Source organism: Ctenocephalides felis, unplaced genomic scaffold (assembly GCF_003426905.1).
Source record: "Ctenocephalides felis isolate EL2017-DRISC unplaced genomic scaffold, ASM342690v1 CF-g0.4_SCAFFOLD_01886, whole genome shotgun sequence".
NCBI lineage: Eukaryota > Metazoa > Arthropoda > Insecta > Siphonaptera > Pulicidae > Ctenocephalides > Ctenocephalides felis.
In genome coordinates, this window is record NW_020538040.1 from 80136373 (window position 1) to 80160797 (window position 24425).

General features: G+C 27.5%; 1 protein-coding gene across 1 annotated transcript; it reads left to right on the forward strand.

The window, feature by feature from the left end:
* The first annotated feature begins 1480 nt into the window (after positions 1–1480).
* LOC113377478 (chromatin-remodeling ATPase INO80) lies at positions 1481–23360 on the forward strand. Its single transcript, XM_026617818.1, has 25 exons — positions 1481–1821; positions 1889–2094; positions 2362–2666; positions 3751–3877; positions 4048–4254; positions 5866–6056; positions 6738–6951; positions 8232–8411; positions 8579–8820; positions 9487–9647; positions 10274–10414; positions 10959–11235; positions 11427–11591; positions 11674–11763; positions 12924–13122; positions 13762–13878; positions 14082–14283; positions 17710–17837; positions 17904–18071; positions 19816–19974; positions 20181–20283; positions 20479–20543; positions 21274–21487; positions 21686–21832; positions 22239–23360. Exons 1-25 carry the CDS (start codon positions 1587–1589, stop codon positions 22535–22537), a joined length of 4542 nt encoding a protein of 1513 aa, XP_026473603.1. The 5' UTR covers positions 1481–1586; the 3' UTR covers positions 22538–23360.
* Positions 23361–24425: the final 1065 nt, after the last annotated feature.

Below are 24425 nucleotides of genomic sequence, written 5' to 3' on the forward strand. Positions count from 1 at the left end.
TTATAATTTATTATAGGTATAACATATATTGCCATAAAACTTACATTATGATTGTATACATTCATATAAATATACTTATTACATATTACAAAATTTTTAAAGAAAAGTTGTTGTAATATTTTGTTAGTTGTATCTAAAATTACTAATTACCTAATAGCATTTTCAGGTTTTCTGAGATTAGGTCAGTAAAAGAACAAAATAAGTCTGATAACACACAAAATTTTTTTTACATATCAGTATATGATTTTTTGTGGCAGATGGATATATTTGGATGATGATTTCCTTCATATTAATCGGGGTTTTGTGATTATAATTATATTGAAGTCTTTTGTTTTATTATTACTATTTTTTTTATAATGAAGAAAAAAACATGACAAGAGTCTGAAGTAATATTTTTTACAGTTTACTTATAAAAAATAAATAATAAATTAATAATAAATATTTCATTGTATTCGTCATTGTACTCGACCCCTTAAACGTCAAATGAAAGTCCGTGTGTTTGAAATTGTTGGGAAAATATTATATAGTACACAATTCATGTTGAACTAATGAATGTATAATCTATTTATTGATTTATTTAAGTTATACAATGTATTTAAGAAAAAATATAAAAAAATAAAAAAATATTTTATATGTTATAAATTTCACTAAAAATAAGAACAGTTGGCTAGAGCTATTATGGAAAATTACAAAGAATTAATAAAATATTTTTTTAAATGTAATATATTTATATATACAGTTGGCTATTAATAATAGGTGTTATTGCAATGGTGTTTAAAAAGCACAATTTTCGTGTGAAAGTGGCGTACGTATTTATCAACTTTGCTTTTTTATGTTCTTCATGGTTAAGTACATTTTTGTAAGTTGATAAGATCATGATAATGCTGGATAAATTGCTGGAAATGACTTGATCTAAAAAAAGTGCAAGTACCAAGTCAATCAACTTTCGGAGAATCATGCTATCATATGACTTTTTGTACATTAAATTTGAGAAATTTCGAATTATACATTCTATATATAAACATAAATTCAACATTTCATCTGAAGGATATGAAAGATATCCACAATTTTTATATCGATTAATGTCGAATTGCTCGGTTCTCCTACAATACTCGCAAAGCATTCATTTATTTAATCTATCTTGACCATTATTATTTTGTTGTCAAGGATCTTGACGTTTCTCGGCGGCCCTCGCAACAGAGAACACCTCATTTATCTATTATATTGTCTTTACCTATTATATTGACTCATTTATCTATTATATTGTCTATTACCTATTATATTGTCTAGGGAACACCTTTTTACATTTTGTATGCGCTTGACTAGCAGTCCATGTAATATAAGGTCTATGGCAAGCAATTTAATTGAATTAAATATCATATCGATATTTCATTTATCGATTATTTTGTTGACATTAAATTGTCAATGTTAGGTTAAGCAAGCGATAGTAAATTTGTATTTTGTTTTTTTGGATAGATATGATTGATTAATTTACTGCAGCGACGAAAAATGTTTTTAATTTAAGCGTTGTTTATTAATTGAATGTATTGAAAGAAACTCTACGTTTGTGTTAAAAAAAAATTAAAATGGAAAGGAATTTGGGCGGTGTTTATGAAAAACATTTGGAAATTGCAAAACCTATACATATTCAAAGATTAGAAGCAAGTTTAGATGTAATGCCATACTTCTCTTATGCAAAATCTATTTTAACTCAAACATTATCAGATTCAGATATCGATTCAGATTCTGATTTTCAAGAAGTACCAGAAGTATTGGTATATGGTGATAAACTTGTTCATGAGGTAGTTACAACAAAAGAAGGTAAAGATATTTATATATAATTGTTAAGCAAGACTATTTTCACATTATTAATGTTAGATATTTTTAGAACGACGTTCAGATAAATTCCGATTATACAATTTTACAAATGTTGGAAGGGAACGACAATGGCTGCAAGAAACTTTAATAAGTGATAGTAATTCTTCTGATAGCGATGTGGAATATTATAAGTCACATCATGAATATTTACAAGAAATGCTCAAGGTTCATGTTAAAAGGAAGAATATACAAGCACGCCTACGTAACAAATTTAGTGTATGTACATTAAATTATTAATTAAATTTTTTGTGTTTACAAATACTTCAGTTACAAATACGAAATAATAATGAAGAAAATCACTGAATTCATATTTCATTATCCATAATTTGTTATTAATATAGTTCAAATGTTGTAGATAATACAAATTAAAATTTGATTTAAAAGATGAATATATTGCCAATAGATTGCAAATTAAAATTAATGAAAAGTAAAACTATGTTTTAACTTTTTAACTACTTAGTTATTAGATGTTATTATTTGCAGAAACATAGGTATCAGTACTACTCTAGTGGTTTATTATCAAATCATGATAGATTTTCAGAACAATTAAAATCTAATGTGAATATAAAAAAAAGAAAGAGAAAACAGGACAAGAAAAATTTAAAAGTCAGTAACAAAGAGAGTAAATCAAATGTTTTTCGAGATGATAATCAAGGAGACTTCAGTTATGAAATGCACTCAAATAAAAGTGTATTGCGTAATAATTTCAAACAAGAAGTTCCTTATCAAGAGTTTGAATACCAATTGCCATTATATTCTGGCCATGCCAATAATAAATCCGCTTCTAGGTAATGAAATCAGAATTTTAATAAAATTTTAGAATAAAAACAAATTTAGAATATAAATTCAATAAAGTTCAAATAATTATAAAATATTCTAATTTCTACATATAAAATTCACTCACTGATCTTTAGACACAAATTAAACTTCTTTACATAAATGTTTACAAGATTATATATATATATATATATATATATACACATATATATATATATATAACATCCTTCTTACTAAATGATACAGATTATTATCATTTTTGTGTTTATGGAATTGTATATTATTTTGCTTTATTTATTTTTTTAAGTAATTAACTATTTAGAGGTAATATTGAAATGTCATTCATGTCCCAATAACTGCTGCTGTGTTGAGAGCTAAAGATATTTAGAGCATTATAGCAGGTTTAATAAATTTTCTTAATTTTCAACATTGTCACAGATTTTATGATCTATATTTTATTATTATGCTCATAATATTAATAATACTCATAATGTTCTACACTTCAAACCACTTGTTAAATTCAAAAGTGAGACTTGTGTGTTTAACACAATATATCAGGCTGATGATTTAGCTATGATTTCACATAATGTAGACCTTGTAATTTTTTATGTTCAAAATTAGCTTTACTCAAATAATGGTTTTCGAACATTGAAATTAATATCAGCAAATTGCATTAGCTTTTGATTTTGATAAAATAGCATAACATTTAATCTCCTCCCTTCAAATAATTGTTAATTCCACTATTTTTTCTATGATTTCACTCACATTTTGGTGAATCCCCAAGCTGAAATAAAAGAAATAAATCGAAACAGCCTTAAAATTAAATAAGAAATTTTATAATGATGAGAAATCATAAAAAAAGATCAAAGATGCCCAAATTAAATCTACTATAATACGATACATCAAGAAATGAATTGCGATTGCAAGTCCAACCATGTCTATGCTATTTATCGAGTGCCTGGTTTGAATTAGTTGGATACACTCATTACACTGTTTTTAAATGAGTTGAATAAAAATTATTTCACATTTTATTAATTATAGCTTATTAAAACTTAATTGAATGAATGTTAATGTTTAAAGCAATTTATTTATCAGATCGAAGAAAAAATCACAAATGGCCAAAACTCCAGAATTCATGGCTGCTAAAAGACGTAAAATGTGGCAACTAATGTCAAAAAAGGAATTGGGAAAGGTTCAGAGATCTAAAGTCAATAATCATAAGGTACATTATACATATATACTTGCATATATATCTTATATATATATATATATATATATATATATATATATATATATATATGCAAGTATGAGCACACCCAATAACAATAAACAGCAAATATTTAATATTTAACAGCAAATTTATCTTACATTATTCAACGAATTTTATTACAGGAAAATTTAACATCTTGTAAGCGATTAGCCACTGTGTGTATGAAAATATGTCGACAACGAGCAATGGCAACTCAAAAAGTATTAAAGGAAAATGTATGGAGAGCCAAAAGGTTGACTCGTGAAATGCAAGCTTATTGGAAAAGATACGATAGGGTAGAGAGAGAAACTAAACGCAGGATGGAGAAAGAAGCTGAGGAGCAACGCAAGGTATTGTTGTAAATAGTTAATGCAAATCTTTTAATGTCAGATGAATAATAACAATAATATAGTAACTTAAATTCTGATTGTTTCACAGCATAAGTAATTAGGGTATGAAGTACAAATATAGAGATCACTTTGTGAAAAAATAATAAGCTTTAGTAAATATATTATCTTATATGTAATTAATGAGTGAAAAATATGATAGATATGATGTTGGCCAAATATGTATGAACATTTTATATGATTTTGTGGAATGTATTTGACGCATTATATAGATAGATAGATAGATAGATACTTTATTTAAATTCAATATTTACAATTTACGTCAATACAATTATTATTTTCATTCATATATATATATATATATATATATATATATATATATATATATATTAGGGTGGACCTTAAAATGGTCATTTTCGAATTTCCTTGCTCCCAGGGGCTCAAATGGTTCCAAATTGATAAAAAACAATTCTCTGAAAGTTTAAGCTCTTAATCTTAACGTTTAGATAGAGCGCAATTCAATCAAACTTTGTATGGAAAGAGCATGGAAAAAATTTTGGAAATTCAAATAAAATGTTTTAGGTATAACTTAGCGACAAATGAATGAGTTTTATTCATTTATTTGTTCGCTAAATTACATCTAAAAACATTTTTAAAATTTTTGAAAATTTTTCCATGCTATATTCATACAAAACTTTGATTGAATTGCGCTCTATCTAAACGTTAAGATTAAGAGCTAAAACTTTCAGAGAATTGTTTTTTATCTATTTGGAACCATTTGAGCCCCTGGGAGCAAGGAAATTCGAAAATGACCATTTTAAGGACCACCCTATATATATATATATATATATATATATATATATATATTTAATTTTAATTAGAAGGCGATACATAAAATAAAATCAAATATTTATGAATTAATCTTCAATTTTACAAACTTTTTGACAAAAATTTTATGGCATCATCAGTGGATCTACAATGTAAAAAATTGATATAATCTATATATATATATATATATATATATATATATATATATATATATATATAATGCGTCTATATATATGTATATATATATTGAAGTTGAGATATGTAAGTTTTTTTAATTAGAAGGCGATACATAAAATAAAATCAAATATTTATGAATTAATCTTCAATTTTACAAACTTTTTGACAAAAATTTTATGGCATCATCAGTGGATCTACAATGTAAAAAATTGATATTAACTATATATAGAAAAAAGCTTTATCAATCAAAGTTTTTGATAGATCAGTTTTATTTTGTTGATTGATCAGTTACATTCCTGTTATAACTTATAATATACTTCCATATTTTAAATAAAGTTAGCCTTAATAAAATATTAATATTTTTGTTTTTAAACTGAATAATTAGCCAATATTGTATGACCATAGTATATTTTTGTCAAATTTTAATTTAACACTATAATGTAATACATTTTTTAAACTTAGAAATCATTTTGCTTTATATAGGTATGGGTTTCACCTATAATTCATAGTAATTATTAAAACATCTTGGTACATGTGAATATCAACTTAAATAATATTGATGTAAAATTACTTCACTACTTTCTTAATAACTGCAATATTCTTTTTAAGATGGACGTTGAGTTAATTGAAGCTAAAAGACAGCAGCGTAAATTAAACTTCTTGATTACTCAAACTGAGCTATATGCCCATTTTATGTCAAAAAAGTTAGGAAAAGTTTCTCCCGAGGAGCAGCTACGTATTCTAAGCCAACTTGATGAGGAAATAAACCCCAGGCTAGCTGCAATTGATGATTATGACTGGTTTGTATAATTTATTTCAAAGTGGGAACATATTTAATAGTGTTTTTAATAATGAATTTTATTATTATATTTGTAATTTGTAATGAATTTTATATTAATGTGGAAATTATTATGTGCAATGTTATTCCTTAAATTTTTGTTAACCGCCCAAAAAGAATATATAACTTGCTCAAATGGTTTGGGAAATGACTCTTAATACCCATTGTTCAATTACTTTGGACTTTTATTTAAGTTAATTATTTTAATATATGCATGGATAATATTATTGCGTTGTTGAGTTTGTTTTCAATTTAATTTCATATATAAGGCTATATAACATATTTTATAATTAACAGGACTGCAATATTTTGTGAAACACCATGCATATTTTAATATTTTCAATAATTAATTTCATGAGTATAATTTTGTCAATGTTTGTCAATGATATTAAATACTTTTTGAGTTTCATGAAAGTTTCTGTAAAATCACTAGATTTTATGATATTTGCAAGCCTGTATTTTAAGTAATTTAATAATAAAATCTAATAGAAGCACAATTTTATTTCATTCAGTTGATTTTAAATTTATATTAATGGAAAGACCATCATACAAATAGAAACTTGTAATAAGAAATGCAATATGATTGATTTTGTGATTATGTAATTTTGAATGAAATCTGTATTTAAAATATTTTACGTTTTAGTGAATCAATGAAGCAAAAAGCTAAGAAAAATGCGTCCGCTGCGTTTTTATCAGAACAAGCACGAACAAAGAAATTCGATAGTTCAGCTAGTGCTGCTTTATCATATCCATTAGATTCCAGCATTGAAGATCAACCACAACCAACAATTTTCAAAGGAAATTTGAAAGGTTATCAGTTAAAGGGCATGACGTGGTTGGCCAATCTTTATGATCAGGTTTGCTTTATAACTTCAAACATTTGTTTTTTAACTTTAAACTTTTTATAACTTTTAAGTTTTTATAATTTTTGCAATTGAATTTTAATTAGGGTTTTAAATCAAAAATTATTTAATAAATCTTGTTGAATTGTAATAAATATATGTTAGATTTTATGATTTTGAACATGAGAACGACTTTGCCACGACTATCAAACTTTCAAGTATGCACACACTTGGTAAACATTTTTTCAAAAAATATAACATTCAACTAGATTTTATGAGAGACAAAATTTAAACAACATTAGTGTACATTAAAATTTACCATTGATTTTAAAGAAAGATATATGCAATTTATATATAAGATTATATATATATATATATATATATATATATATAAAAGAAGTTAGTTTTGATGTTGAGAAATATGAGTAAGTTCTTCAAGGGCATACATCAAATAAAATGAAATTTATTTGATGTATGCCCTTGAAGAACTTACTCATATATATATATATATATATATATATATATATATATACACCTAAGTCTGTTTTTACACGGTCTTTTTGTACACGGTTTTGATATAACACGGTTTGAAAATTGAATATTTTTAATTTTTTTACACGATTTTATTCCATTTAGCACGATTTGAAATTTTATGTACTTAAATTTTTTTGTCAAATTTAATTTTTGCAAAGTATGTTCATATCACAAAAAAGTATTTATGAAAACAATTTTTACTGGTCAAAGCAAATGTGAATAGCACTAATTTAGGAGAATTTCCTTTATGTGCATACAATAAAATTTACTTGTCAGATTTAAGTAATAACCTATTCTTTTCGTTTACAACATAGTTTTTTAGTTCCTGAACTTGCCATACAATTAATTTATATTACTTTTAAGATTAGAGTGCATATCTTTTTTATCATTAATTACTATGCTTGTGAAAATAAGCATTATATATTTGATTTAATAAAATAAACATGAATTCTTGTTCTTAAAAATTCTTGTTTTTCACTAATTTTAATAGGTTTTAGACATTACGTACAAATCACCCATTTTTGTATAAGATCAATGTCTTTTTTTACACGTTTTTTTTTTACACGGCTTTTTCTGGAACCAATCTACCGTGTAAAAACAGACTTAGGTGTATATATATATACGATTATTTATAAATAGGAGACTTATTTAGTACAAGTAATTTTATTTATGTATTTGCATTTGTACATATATGATATTCTTAACATAGCAGAATCTTGCTGTTTTTTTTGTATTAAAGTTATCTTTTGTTTATTTTGTAGGGTATCAGTGGAATTTTAGCAGATGAGATGGGTTTAGGGAAAACAGTTCAATCAATAGCTTTTCTATGTCATGTTGCTGAACGTTATGGTGTCTGGGGTCCTTTCCTTATTATTTCACCAGCTTCTACATTGCACAATTGGCAGCAAGAAATGGCCAGATTTGTACCCGATTTCAATGTTGTAAGTTGGAACAAATATTTTACTATGAAAATATTATAAAAATTTCAAATTAAGTCTAACCTCTGAAACATTACTTATTTATTAAGTTTTTAATAATTACATTAACTCAATTTAAACATTTATTTAACATAACCAATTTTTAATAACTACAAAGAATTTGTTCTCAGGTTCCATATTGGGGTTCTCCACATGAGAGAAAAATTTTACGACAGTTCTGGGATCAAAAAGGCCTCCATACAAAGGATGCCAGTTTTCATGTAGTTATTACAAGTTATCAGTTAGTTATAAGCGATTACAAGTATTTTAATCGCATTAAGTGGCAATATATGATTTTGGATGAGGCCCAGGCAATTAAATCAAGCAGTAGTGTACGATGGAAATTATTATTAGGTTTTAATTGCCGAAACAGGTATATAAGAATAATATAATTGTGTAACTTTACCACTTAATAATTGTCAAATTTTATGTTCTTATCAATAATGAGTTTGAAAATTTTAGTATTATCTAGATTTTTTGTCATTGTTTCTCATTGATATTGTTAATGCAATTTAATGCACCCACAATATAATCAATGATACAGTTATATACATCATACAAAAAGGGTACAAGCCTATTGTTTGATTGGAATACGGTTTAGTTAAAAATTAACATATGGGGTTTTTAATTATATTTTGTAATAAAATTCAATTTGGTTATTACTGTTAAATTCGGAAGTTACTGAACATTTTTAAGTCCACATAATTTTTAGATATTAGACAAAATAATTATGGCTTTTTTGTGAGATGATGCATAAATATAAATTCTATAACTTTGTCAAGATGTAAACAGCATTTTCATACACAGAAGTGCAAACATTATAGGCCGTCTGACTTAGAAGTCACATTGATACCAAAAAATTCATTCAAACTGATTTTTTTGTTTTTGTTTTGCATATATAGGCTTATAAATACTTTTTTTTGTTCACCTATTTTTTTTCTAATGTAAAACCCTAATTCGGCCCATAGAGGTTTGATATAAATTATGGTTTATTATTACAATTTTCAATTAAAAATTAAAACTGAAATTGTTTTAATAGGTTATTACTTAGTGGTACTCCAATTCAGAACAGCATGGCTGAGCTGTGGGCTTTGTTGCATTTCATAATGCCTACTTTATTCGATTCGCATGATGAATTTAATGAGTGGTTTTCTAAGGATATTGAAAGTCATGCTGAAAATAAAACCGGCATTGATGAAAGTTTGTATTGAGTTATAATAATTCTATTTTTTTTTTATTAACTAACTTTATAATCCAGTAATATATATAGTTATTATTTTAATTGAAAATTTTGATTCGTAATTTTGTTAAATTTAGTTTTGAGTCGGAAATTTTAAATTATTTACTTATCATCTGTAACCATGCCATTTTGTGGACATATAATCTTTTGCATAGAAAACCATTTTTTTCTTGGTTGTGCTGCCTTTTCAGAGTATATAAAATAAATAGCAGTGTTTTAAAGAAAAAAATCTTGAATGGAAATGAAATTTTTATATCTTATGCAATTTCAGGTATTTTTTTGTGACAATTAAAATATTAAGTTCAACTTGTTTAAATGTATATTACATAATTTGAATATTCGAAATCTTTGTGAAACAATAAGAAACAATATTTTTATTCAAGTTAATTATTAACTACTCTCTCAGCAATAACAAATCATTATTTTAAATTTATTGGTTTTATTTTGCACATGTAATGTTATATATATATATATATATATACATACATATATATATATATATATATATATATATATTAATATATATATATATATATATATGTATTATATTAATGTGTAAAATTAAATATGTCATAATTACTTATAGAACACTTATCAAGACTACATATGATATTAAAACCTTTTATGCTTCGCCGAATAAAGAAAGATGTTGAAAACGAGTTATCTGATAAAATTGAAATTATGGTGTATTGTCCACTAACTACCCGGCAGAAGTTGCTTTATATTGGTAAATATATAATTTCTTATTGTCTTTTCTATAGTTTTTATGTTAATACTATCTGTGTGTATGTTCATATTTTATTTTATGTTGCATCATCATCGAAAGTATAGTTTTACAGATATAATCTATTTTTGAGAATTCAAACTTTTAGCTATAGGTTTCAATCAGTTCTATTTGCAGATATTTTAGGTATACAGGTGATTTTTTACTATAAAGCAAATTGCTAAGCTATTAGAAATTACATATTCTAATTTTTATTGTTATTTTTTTTATTTATTTAAACACTTAGTTTATTATATTATATTAATTATATTATATTATATTAAACACATAAAATTAAAAATAGATCTTTATATTTATATTTATTTTTATAGAACTGTCAATGGGTTTAATATTTTCTATTAACATCTACATATTATAATGTGGACAATAATGTAATAATATTTTATGGCCTAGAATCACTCATGCATTTTTGTTTATAAATTTTAATTTATGATCTACTCTCGAGATCATTCAGGTTCTGCAGTCTAATTACAAAATTCTGTTCTAGCTTTACGTCAAAAAATTCGAATAGAGGATTTATTGCATTACACAATCGGAGGAGGAGGAGATTCTGGTCATTTAGTTGATAAAAATTTTACATCAAATCTTATGAATTTAGTGATGCAATTTCGTAAAGTTTGCAATCATCCGGAGCTTTTTGAGAGAAGAGATGCTCGATCTCCTTTTGCTATGAAAACTAATGATTACGTTGTGCCAGTGTTGATATATAATGATGGCATTTTGAAGCAATCATTTCCATCCAAAAAACACTTACTTTACAATAAGTAAGTAACAACACAGAATTTAATGTATTATTTGACAAAAATTTGACATTATACTCTCGAAATATGAGATTTTACAGATTTTATAATTTTGTTCTGCAAATGCTTTCTTTGGACTGTTTTTTTAAATCTGTTTTCACATTTTTCAATTGTTTTTATATTATGCTTTTTAAGATACTTCTTATGATTTTTAGGTTTAATATTTTTACTGCCTCTAATATATGTACATCATTAAGTGAAACGTTGGGAACAAGTAAGAATTCTTCACAGTTTTCTACTTCTACATTTTCTTTTACAAGATTTATAGATTTGTCATATCAAGAAGTTGAAGATGTTTCTTTGGGAGGTATTATAAAATTGTGAGTGTTTTATATTATTTTTATTTAAATTTTTTTTTTTATATTTGATTTGCTATTTATTTATTTGACATTTTGTTTGTAGTTGGTGCAGTTTGTTATCAGAACAAAAGCAAGGTGATCGTGTTATTTTTAATCAATTGTGGTTAGAGAACGGTTTATCTTCATACAAAAGGTAATATATTTTTAATATAAATACAAATAATAGTAATAGTCGAGACAAGTTAGTTGTAGTAAAAATCATTGATTTTACTTTGCTGCAATATTTTTTAAAATTGATTTGTTATGCATTGCAATATCAAATTACTATTTTTTACATGTTGTGATATTATAAAAATGAAATAATTATTAAATATCATTTATTTTATGCCTCTTTATATACTTTTGATATAGAATATTTCCAATATTGTGTATTTTACATAAAATATTGACATATTCCACAAGACTAGTTTGAAGGTATATTAAGGTGATCATATTTTTTCATTTCAAATGATCTATATTTTGCTTTTCCTTTAAGCGTTGTAAATAATTCTGTTAATGTTTTTCATAATTTAGTTAGTAAAAATTATCCCTTGTACTAGTCACTCAAAACTTTCTATTTCACATTTGATGATTTTAAAATTCAAAATAATTGTTCAAAATTATTAATGTGAGAGAACTATAACATGCCTTTGGAGTTTTGCATACAGCTATTTTCTCATTAATAACATAACGTACATAACGTATAGTGTCATATAAACATACTCGTTATATATATATATATATATATATATATATATATATATATATCATTTTCAGATATTTTATGAGTAGTTGTCATTTTATTATTAAGCAAAGATTCAATATAAACCAATACTTCTTGCAAACTCAGAATAACCTGGGACAAATGATCTAAATCCGGGACAAATTTTGTTTCTGGAAAAATCGGGGACACAAGGTGAAATCCAGTATTGTCCCGGGCAAACTGGGACTTATGGTTATCTTAGGTGTATTTTTACACTAACTAATCTGTTTTAAACCTGTAAACTTTTAGAGCTCAGAATGCTGTCTATAGTAGTTCTACCCTTCATTAACTCCTTTTGTTTAAACACAGTGCATATCTACCATGTGTTACGCTCGTACACTCGGGTGACCCGTAATTCGTGGTACCGCTAGTATGTACACACACACACACACACACACATATATATATATATATATATATATATATATGTATGTATGTATATCTATGATATTGAAATAATATCTATTATTATCGATTGCGGCTTGCTTATGAATAAATAAATAAATAAATATATATAATATTGATAACTATCACAACACTTTTATTTACAGGCCACTGCTAAAGCTATATTTGGACCATAATTTGCATTCTTATTCAAAAAGAGCTAATAGTGAAATATTGAAATCTCTCTTATTCACCTCACCTTTGTCAACTGAAAGTTCAATCTATGTACATACAAACCATATTTACCATTACATGCAAGAAACCATGGAACACAGGATCATTAGGAGTAAAAATCAAGTCAATATGGTATTATCATATTAAAAACTGAATGTATTACTCTTATTATTTATGATTAGCTCTATTAATAGGTGATCTTATTTAGAAATATATGTATAAAATTAACTTCATTCTGATGATAATCACAATCAACCACATAATGAGCTGTAATAACATTAAACTTCCTAGACAATCTTATATTAAATTGAATCTTCTTTATATTAATTTAAATTGTTAATTGTATTGATTTTTCTTGCTGTATTGTATTTAATGACACAAAACAAGAAATTATTGTTACTAGAATATTGGAGTGTCAAAAAACTCCTACGTAGCCATATATTTGGGGAAATTATGTCTATGGGCCGCTTTTTTAATTTAGTAGAGATGTTACATTTTAATCATGACCTACCAACAGATTATGTTGGTGTTGTTAAGTAGCTCTTAAAAAATGATATGAGAAAATTTCAAGCTAATGTTAAGAGACGGAATAGCAAGCACCAAAGATTTTATATAACTGATATTAAACTTATTATTATGAAAATGTTCAATCTCTAAAAAAAAACTTTTTTCTTAGCAAGCAATTTTGACATATATTTAATATAAAAATGTTTTAATAAAATTAATGACAATTAATAATTTTTAAAAATTTACTCACATTTTATATTGTAGGATGATCTAGATAATTCCAGCTTGCTACATGAGATCATTCATAAGGAAAGAAAACCCAGAATATTTAAATGCCAGCCAACGAATATGCCTTTGTTTGTATATGGTTTATATCCTAAGGTAAATTGAAAAAATTACGTTAATTAAGGTAATTTAAAATTACGATTTGAAAAAAAATTACTAACTTCAGTTTTATTCAATTTTATTTTTAACCAATATAAAAATTATTTGAATGGATGAAGCAGGGAATAAAATTCTTATTTTTTTATTGTACTGAACAAGGACTTCAATACTTTAATAATTATATTATATTTTTTAATTAGGTTCAAACGAAATCTCGTGCTTTGTACTGTTCAAACAGAGCAGCACAATGGGCTAAAATAAGACACGATCAGTGCGAAAATTTAGCTGGTCTTCAATTAGTGAGTTGTGGATCAGCCCCTATTCTGGGATATTCATTTGAAGATATTGGAGGACTAGAAGCAGCAAAGCCTGGAAAAGGCTGGTCAAATATCATTGTTCCAGGTAAGAAGTGAAGCATAATAAGGTAGAGCGGGGATAAAAGGTTTGCGGATCTACATACCACCAGTATCTCAAAAATAAGTGGAATTAGGAATTCTTGATCAACATCAATTGAAAGTAGAAGGCAAAAGATGCATTATCAACCATCGTCTCAAATCAAGCAACGCCGCCGCTATTAGGAAATAAATGGTCATGTTTGAAAATCTATAACGATAGTATTTTCTTTCATTGTTAGTTTTTTTTTTTGCAAGAGACAAATTAATAGTCATTTCAACACTGTTGATGAATATGGTAGAGCGGTGCAAAAATGTCCACTTCAAGAGCTTAAAGGGTAAAAAGATTCACCACCAATATGTCAAAAACAAATGAAGTTAAGAATTTTTTAACAAAAATATTTGAAAGTAAAGAGTAAAAGATGTATTACCAGCCCTCACTCTGATTTGTTATTAGCGATGATATTACGACGTCGCTATCAGGGCATAAACGGCAATGTTTGAAAATCCATAACAAAAGTTTTTTCTTTTGTTATTAACTTCCCGTAGGGTAAGTTATTGTAATGGGCCGAAAATCGGAATTGAAAATTTTTACATTTCTCGACGTTTTGAAGGTTTCTGAACGTTTTGGCATACCTCAGAAAAAATGGATGTGTGTGTGTGTGTGTGTGTGTGTGTATGTATGTGTGGATACAAATTTCCAGTCACGTTTTAGGGCGCACGGATCAACCGATTTGAATGGTTCAAAAAACATTCGATTCCTATTGATAAGGAAAAGAGCTGATTAGTTTTTGGCAAAGGCAGGTCCAGCCGTTTCGGAGATACGGAGCAAAGTGTGCAGAAAATAGAAATCGAATTTTTGAGAGAACGGAGTATCCGATTTGAATGATCTAAAAAACATTCAATTAGTAATGATTGGGAGAAGTGTTTATTAGTTCTTGGCAAAGGCAGGCCCAACCATTTCGAAGATACGGAGCTAAATATGTAAAAAATGGCAGTTTTTGAGAGAACTAAGCGTCCGATTTAAATGATTCAAAGAACTTTCTGCTCGTCTTAACAAAATAATTTATTTTGGAAAAAAAAATTTTGTTCCAACTTTTTTTTTTTTTTTTTTTTTGGTTTTTTGCATATCGAAAATATTTCAGATTTTATTTTATTATTTTATATTAGACAATGATACAATATTTATAATAATCTATTTGAAAACATTCAGTATTCAACGGGAAGTTCCAGCAATTTGCCTTAAGGGGTTAGGGGTACTTGGGATTTTTGAAAAATCGATTTTTATTTTTTTGCATTTTCATTAAGGGTAACATCTTGAAAATATTCTCTGAAAATTTCAAGTTAATCCGATGATTACTTTTTGAGTTATTGGACTCTTACCAGCGCGTTGACGCAAGTGGAGAGCTCGATACTTATACTCAAGATTATTCTCCCTCACCTCCTGATGTTTTAAAAGCTTTTAAACCGATTTACGATGATACCAGCAATGATATTTTACTTTCAAGATGTGTAGTTCAAGATTGAATCCATAATCAGAAAAAATTAAAAACTTCAACCAACTAGTGTAAAAAATATACCTAGAAACCGTGAATACTAGTTTTACTATCGTACAAATTGCTGAATGTATATACATAATTATTATTATTGATTATGGATACCCTAGAACCTAATTGTGGGCATAATTCTCATTGGTAAGCTGAAAAATTGGATGCTGCACGTGTGAAAGTGGCAGATCAGCGCGCCAACGAGAATACTTAGGAGGCCAGAATGCTTTGTAGGCAACAGCAAATGGAAATTTTGGAAACTTGCACAATGACTGATAAACTATTATATGGCCCAGATATAGATGACTCGGTTTAAGTAATTCAATAATTCGAATTTCTGTACGTAAATCCAATGTGAAACTTTAAACGCGTTTTTCTCAAAACTATGTTTTTTGAAACGGTGACCACTGTAACTCGAAAACCACTTAGTAAATTTTAATGAAATTCATACAGCTTTTAGAATAAATAATAAACTCGTGCCTGATCGAAGGATTTTTATTTTTTCAAAAATTTGAATTTTTTAAGACCAATTAACTGTTGATTTTTTATCCAAAAATCTAGATTTTTTCTTTCTGATGCTGCCATTTTGTTAATTTTTGCAAAAAAAAGAAAACCTTTGATCCGGCCCGGGATTAACTATTCATAAAACTATTTTTTTAATTTGATTGATGTTAGATGAATCTCCAAGGAGTTATGATGGTCACCGCCAGGACCGTTTTTCGAAACAGGGTCAACAAAAACAGCTATAACTTTGGGAATATTGATTTTTTTTTTCTGAAATTTTTGTTATTTCAAGTCAAAACATTGTATAATAATGCTGTATTAATATTTTTGTAGAAAAACATCGTTTAATAACAAAAAAAAAATACTGAAAACACTCATTTTTTCGTGCCTGCAAGTACCCCTAACCCCTTAAGGCACGATGCCATAATTGCCTCAAGACAGAATTCCACTTACAGCTAGTTAGTTTTTTTGATTGTAAGGAGGATTTTCAATACCTGGATTCCGGCAATTTGGTACTACCAGTATTTTGTTAAAAATTGAAAATAAGCAATATGTTTTACACATGCCGATTGTTTATATTTCACGCTCTATTTCAATGAATAGAAGTCTTTTATAAAAATTATTATGCGTTCACCTGCATCGTCGTCGTATCTAATTTGTTATCAATGATTTTTATAAACAAAATATATAATTGACGCAGTATAATTCTTTATATCGTATATCTTCATATGAATCATTTATATTTATTTATTGTTATATAGTATGATAATCAATGATGAAATCGATCTCAGTGAATGGCCTCTTTCTTATACATTGTTGCAAAATTATATAGTAGAACCTCGATTAACCGGACTAATTGTTGTTGATAGGCATCCGGATAATCGAGAATCCGGATAATCTAATGTATGAATAATAATGATGTGTATTTATCAAAAATAACAAATCAAATCAATATATTAACGAAAATCAATGTTTAATAAGAAAATAATATTTTCTCATATATGTACATCTATATTTTCTTAAATTATATTACATACATATACTAAACTCTAGCATAAATCGTGAAAAAATTCAGATAATCGCAAATCCGTATAACTGATGTCCGGATAATCAAGGTTCTACTGTATATCCAAATCTTATATTAAAATATTGCAAAGACAGTACTTACATGAACTTACTAGAATAACACCTAATGATGCCAAATAATATGTAAGTAATTATTAATTGCAATAAAGAACTAATTGTCTGTGGTCACTTTTTTAAAAAAATATTTTTTGTAGAAAAGAATTGTAGAGAAATCTATCTCGGATAGTCATATATGATTATATATGAACCACGAATACATAGAATTAGCGTGTTTCTTATAAATTTTTAACCTTTTGCAGATAAGCAAACTTTAGTTTCGGATGCTGGAAAACTTGCAGTATTAGATAATTTACTCACCCGTCTAAAAGCAGGTGGTCATCGTGTCTTGATTTACTCTCAAATGACGAAAATGATTGATTTATTAGAGGTAATGATTTTAAGCTTGATCCTAATTACATGTAAAATATTAACTTTTAATTTATTTTCAATACAGGAATATATGTGGCACCGTAAACATAAATATATGAGATTAGATGGGTCCAGTAAAATATCAGCTCGTCGTGATATGGTAGCTGATTTTCAATCGCGTGCAGACATATTTGTATTTTTATTGAGTACCAGAGCTGGCGGCTTGGGAATTAATCTTACTGCTGCAGATACTGTAAGATTAGCATATTTAATATTTTGAATAGTAGTTTTTATATAGAATTTTATAAACAGGAAGTAAATATGATTTCTAGTTATCTTAACAAACTAAATCAAGAGTGCTATATGTCTTGCTGTAAGAATTTTGGAGAAAAGCATGTTTTTAAAGTATTCCTATGTTTATATTATTTGATGATTTACATGTGACGTTATGTATTGTTTTTTCAATTACAAGAGATCATTACTAGGGTTTATACAAAAACCGACATTTCAGAAAACCGGTTTTCGAATTTTAATTTTACTAAAAAACCGGTTTTAATCGGTTTTCGAATTTTATATAGAAAATAAATTTTTGCTCAAATATTCTGTAATTTATCCGCTAATTTAGTGTAATTTAGAATAGTATTTAACTGAATTTATTCATTGTTCAATTTTATTGATAGTAAACAAAATTATTTTAATTTTAATTAGTAGAACTAAAAAATAGTTTATCTTGATTAAATAATTTTGAAAATAATCATTTGTTATTCATGCATTATTTTACATATAAGAATGAAAATATTTTTATGATAGTGAAAGGAAAGTTTTTGAATAAGAAAAAATCATTAAATAAAAAAAATATTATATATATGTTGATAAATACTTGTTAATATCAATTTTAGTTTTAAAAGCAATTAAAGCTAAACTTTTATTTCTGATCCGAGCAATTTTAATTAATTAATTTTGAACATTCTAATTGTTTTTTGATTAATAAAATATGATTTGAAAACATTGAGAACGTCTATCGAATTGCTGTGTCCTTTGTTTACTCACAAAATTTCCTGAAATAGAAAATACTTTCATACTTGCGACCAAATTATGCCTAATTTTAAAGCCTAATATAATAATTCTAAGTTTTTTGTTCTTTTATTTGTGACTTCTATCTAAAGTTTAAAACTCTTTTTTTAAGTTTGAGTAGAGGACTTCAAGAAGAAGTCACACTGATTTAAATTAATATATACACTTGTATAAAAATCTAAATTATTATATACAAAATTTTTCTGGGAACCATTGCAGACTGATAAGATATCAAATGCTATTGAAACGATATGATTTTAAGAATCAAAACGCTTTCATCTATCTTTTATATATGGCTATATTTGTCATTTTCCATTTATACAGTGAAAACCGACTTTTTTCACTGAAAAACCGGTTTTCGAATTCCATAATTTTCGCCAAAAAACCGGTTTTTAAAACCGGTTTTTGAAAACCGACAAACCCTAATCATTACATTACTATAGAAAAAATGTTTCAGTGTTCAGTAATAATAAGTATTTTATACCATTTAGATCAAATCATTTGTTGATTAAATTATGATCTCAATGATAACATTTCTTTATCTTAACTTGAATGTAGAAAATAATACAACAACATATGTAAACTTCGGCTGTTTATAAGAAACCATTGATTTTCAAAATTACTTAGTTTTTAAACAAATAATACATATTTCATTATTACATTTACTTTGTAGTTCTTTGCTATCAATAATAAATTAATATATAATATCTATGTTACATATATTTTTTAATCAGTTTGTCGGTTTCTATATAACAGGTAGTTAGGACATATGAATATATAATTGCAGCTTTATATAATATTATTTTATTATATAATCATACTTTTTCAAGTCTTCGAGTGTTTATATATGATCATATGGATAATATTCTTTTTTTATGAGCATATTATATTTTGTATTTCTATCATGGAATTATTTCTTAAAGGTGATATTCTACGATAGCGATTGGAATCCCACAGTTGATCAGCAGGCTATGGATCGCGCGCATCGTTTGGGTCAAACTAAACAAGTAACTGTTTATAGGCTTATATGCAAAGGAACTATTGAGGAACGTATATTGCAGCGTGCCCGTGAAAAGAGTGAGGTATGATAAATTTAACTAAAAACATATCACAAATTTCATGTGTTTTTAATATGCAGCAGTATATATTTTTTAAAATAAAATTCCAATCTTATTTAAAACTGTTTTTGCACTTTTTAAGAAACTAATGTTACTTAAATATTACTTATAATCTGTTAAAAAAATATGTTTAATTATTTAAATATATTAACACTTAATACATTTTTTAGATTCAACGTATGGTAATAAGTGGAGGAAATTTTAAACCTGACTCACTAAAACCAAAAGAAGTTGTATCTTTGCTTCTAGATGATGATGAATTGGAACTCAAATGTGAGTATATACTTCTAAGATTTTATTGATTTGCAGACTGAGTAAATAAGTTTATTAAATTAATATCTTCTGTATAAAATAAATCATTAAAATTCATTCGCAAATAATTTTTGTAGAAACATCTTTTATAAAAATAGCTATAAGTTTTGACTAATTTAATTGTAATATTTTAATATTTGATATTTATGTTATTAGATCGACAAAAGTCAGATGAAAACTATGATATTAACAAAAAGCGAAAGTTATCTCAGACTTCAAAGGTGAGTTACATTTTGATTTCTTGTTGTTTCTCATTTTTTAGCTTTAAATTTTTTTGTACTAAATCTTTTTATATACAAAAGAATACACTTGTGACATTATATAAATGAATATCTTGCTTGTCAAGTCAATTAACATTTGTTTTACATCGTTAATTTTTAATATTGATTGAATTATAGGACTAATATTTCTAAATCACAAAATACTTTTTTTGTTACTGAGAAATAAATAATTTACTTTAAAAGCTGATTAAATTTTAATGTTTAATAGTTATTGCAAGATCAAGATGGTTAAATGATTGTATTTATGATCATGTATAGGGCAAAACCAATATATGAAAACGGTTATTAAATTTAATGAACCAAAATAGAAATGAAATTTATAGCGTTACATAATTACTTAAGACCCATAATTTACTGTTATTGAACTTCAGACAAACATATTCCAGAAAATGCTAAGTTTTAATATTGAATTCAATATCTTAGCAATAGTAGATACTACTGTGGCCAAACGTGATGGGAAAGATATAATGAACGTTTGTGAGTGCAGTGATATTGAGGATTTGCAAATTATGTTTGATGTTTTATCAACTTGTATTATTATAAAAGATTGTAAAGTATCTACTACATATGAAACGAATGCATATTTAAAAAAGAGAAATTTATTCACAAATGTTTTTTTCTGTAATAAAGCATTTTTAATCATAAAATTACTCTTATAACTTAAAAACAGCATCCTGAGGCAAAACGTGGTCGTCCACAAACACCGGATATTACAGAGAATTCTGCAAGCCAACCGCCAGAGCCCGAGTCGTCCGTTCCAGGTAGTCCGCGAAGCGAATGCTCGGGTGCCCTCACACTTGGGAGTTCGGCATCTAGTTCAGGATACGGCGGGGAAACAGATAATATAATAGTGGATGCTGAAGAAGCTTCCCGAAGAGAAGAAAGTAGGATATTATTGTTTTCCTTATGTTAAGACACAAATCATTTTTATATATTTTTTGAATTTTTATATTCCATGCTTTGTCATCTCTTACATAAAAAAAAGGTTAAATAATAATAATACTATTGGTTACATTGAAAAATAATAATTGCATTACTCTTACTATGCCACTGTAGTAAAACTGATACGAATATGTTTACAGCTACCTTTGCAGGGTTTTCGCTCGGATTCAATCCGCGTAGACGACATCATCCACGTGGTACGAAACGGGGACGACCTAGGGGTTCTCGTAGAGGTGGTGGTAATGGCGCTCCTACTTCTAGGCCACCTGGAGCAGAGCAGACGCCGGGTCAGTTTTACTATTTCGCGTTGATAAGTTTTATAACTATTAATTTTTTCTAGTATTCACATATTTCGATTTCTATTGTTTTTTTACTAGTTCATATATTAGGTGAAGTGAAAAAAAAACATTAGAGAAAAATACACTATATTTCACACTTTTTGTTCGATGAAGGCGAATACGCCATTCAAGGTTTCCATGGCAAAGGCATAATGATATTATCTTCAAAATGGCAACAAGTTATCGAACAACGGCGCATAATTGACCTAAATAGGACCATTCTAACTGTAGTAATTAATACTTCAATTTCATGCTAAAATGATGGATTTCTTTTTACTTTACCTAATATTACTCACTCTTAGCATGCAACCATCAATCTTATTCAACATAAACTGAATTATAATGTATTATGCAGCCAATTCTACTCTTGATGCAACGCCGATGGAACCTCCCAGTGCTGGTACTTCTGCTGGTATCAATGTGAGTGCTTCTTCCACTAGCGACGCTTCACCTGGTAGTAATCCTCTGTCACCAAGCTCAAGATTATTACAGGGCTCTTGTTATAGACGTGGACCTGGGCGACCACGCTTGAAATTATCTGGTCCCGCACACAGAGGTGTGCGCAGGCCTAGAAGACCTCACGGCCCCTTACCAGTACCGCTTGGTTCTCGATTTGCACCATCTCCTCCAGCTACTGTGGAACACAAATTTTAGATGTGAAATAATACACAGAATTATTTTAATATACCACTGGGTGTGTATTTAATGGAATAGAATTCAATAGAATTTCTAAAATTTTTAAAGACTTTGGATATTTTAATGTGAAAACGAAGCAATGAACAACACTAATTATGTTTTGTGTTTTAACAAGACTCGGCTAGTTTCTTGATATACCGCGTTACCATAAACAGCAACTTCAATTGCAAATTATCCCAGTCACATATTTATATTGATAGGGAGGGTGCGTTCATTAATCACGTGATCGATTTCTAAGGTTTTGTGGACTTCCCTCCCCCTTGGTGATATTTCAAATTACCCTTCCTCCCCCACACAAAATCACTTGTATTTTTAGTACCTGACAAATATCGTAAAATATTTGACTTTTTTTTAAATATAGATTTTTTTTTAATCGAGGTTGAAAATAAATGCACGTGATATCTTACTAGACTCTCCCTCCCTAACGTGATATTTTGTGATCTTTTGTCAAACCCGCTCCCCTTTGACGCTCACGTGATTAATGGACGCCTTCATACCATCTACATTGATATGTGTCACTGCAGCATAAGTCTATCTAAAAATAAGATACGAGGTAATCACTTATTTACTTAAGTGTTCATTTATATTGTTAGAGTGTGATCTCTATTGATAATATGGTATTGGTAATATAGAATTACTGACAATGACAGTGTGGTATTTTTTGCAAGGTGTGTTTGTATATGAGATTTGGTAACATCACCAAATGGCAGGTGTATTGAAATGCTGTATATATGAGGAGAATATAAGTATATGTTGTGGACTGTAATTTATAATAATTTATTGCATGAGATGTTTCTTTCTGGAGTGGTAATTAAAAGTAAATTTAAATAATTAATTTTATATAACCGAATAATATTTATAGTTTTTCGTCTTAGTAAAATATTGTTCAGATTATACTTCCTGGTATATTTTGGACAGTTTTAAAAAAAATCACATATTTTTATCTATCAAAGTTAACAGTATTTTTGATGTATAGTTTTTATGAAATAATTTAAATATATGTATATTAATAGATTTATTATATTTTGTATTAAATACGTAATAGAGAAATATGTTATGTCAGAAATATGTAAATAAATGCGAAATGTCGCGACAGGACAATGCACAAGATTGTACTGTTTTTATTAATTTTCTCAAGGAGATGTTTGTTTTGTCGACGTTTCAAGTCATTCTGAATCGAATAAGTCCAAATATGGAAAAAGTATTAAGTATTAAAGTACAAGCGAAATCTTGGTACCAAGTTATATGGTAAACAAACTGCTGCGACATATAAGTGATTTTGTTTTTGCATTACATACTTCTGGTTAAATGAAAATATTTAATTTTATGCCAAACAATCGTTATTTGCGAGAAGTGTTTCTTTTCTTCCATTCGAAAAAAACCCGGCAGCTCAAGTGCATCGAGAGCTATGGAAATGCTGTTCTGAGTACAACATGCCATGATGGGTTTCGTCGCTTCAAAGACGGTGATTTCGCTGTAGACGACCCCCTCGTGAAGGAAGGCCCATAATCTTCAAATCCGCTATATTGAAGACCTTGCTCGAAGAGGATTCGTGCCAAACTCAAGAAGAGCTTACTTCAGAATTAGGAGTTACCCGTCAAGCTATTTCCAAGCGATTGCTTGCGTTGGGTATGATTCGGAAGCAAGAAACTTGAGTTCCTTGTGAGTTGAAGCCAAGAGACGTCGAGCGTCGTTTTTTTGCCTATGAACAACTGCTTCAGCGGCAAGAAAAGAAGGGTTTCTTCATCGCATCGTGACAGGTTGAAACCGTGCGAAATCATCACTGGAGAACGGCATCGATTAATTGATGCAATTTAGCGCAGCACTGCGCGAAAAACGGCCACAA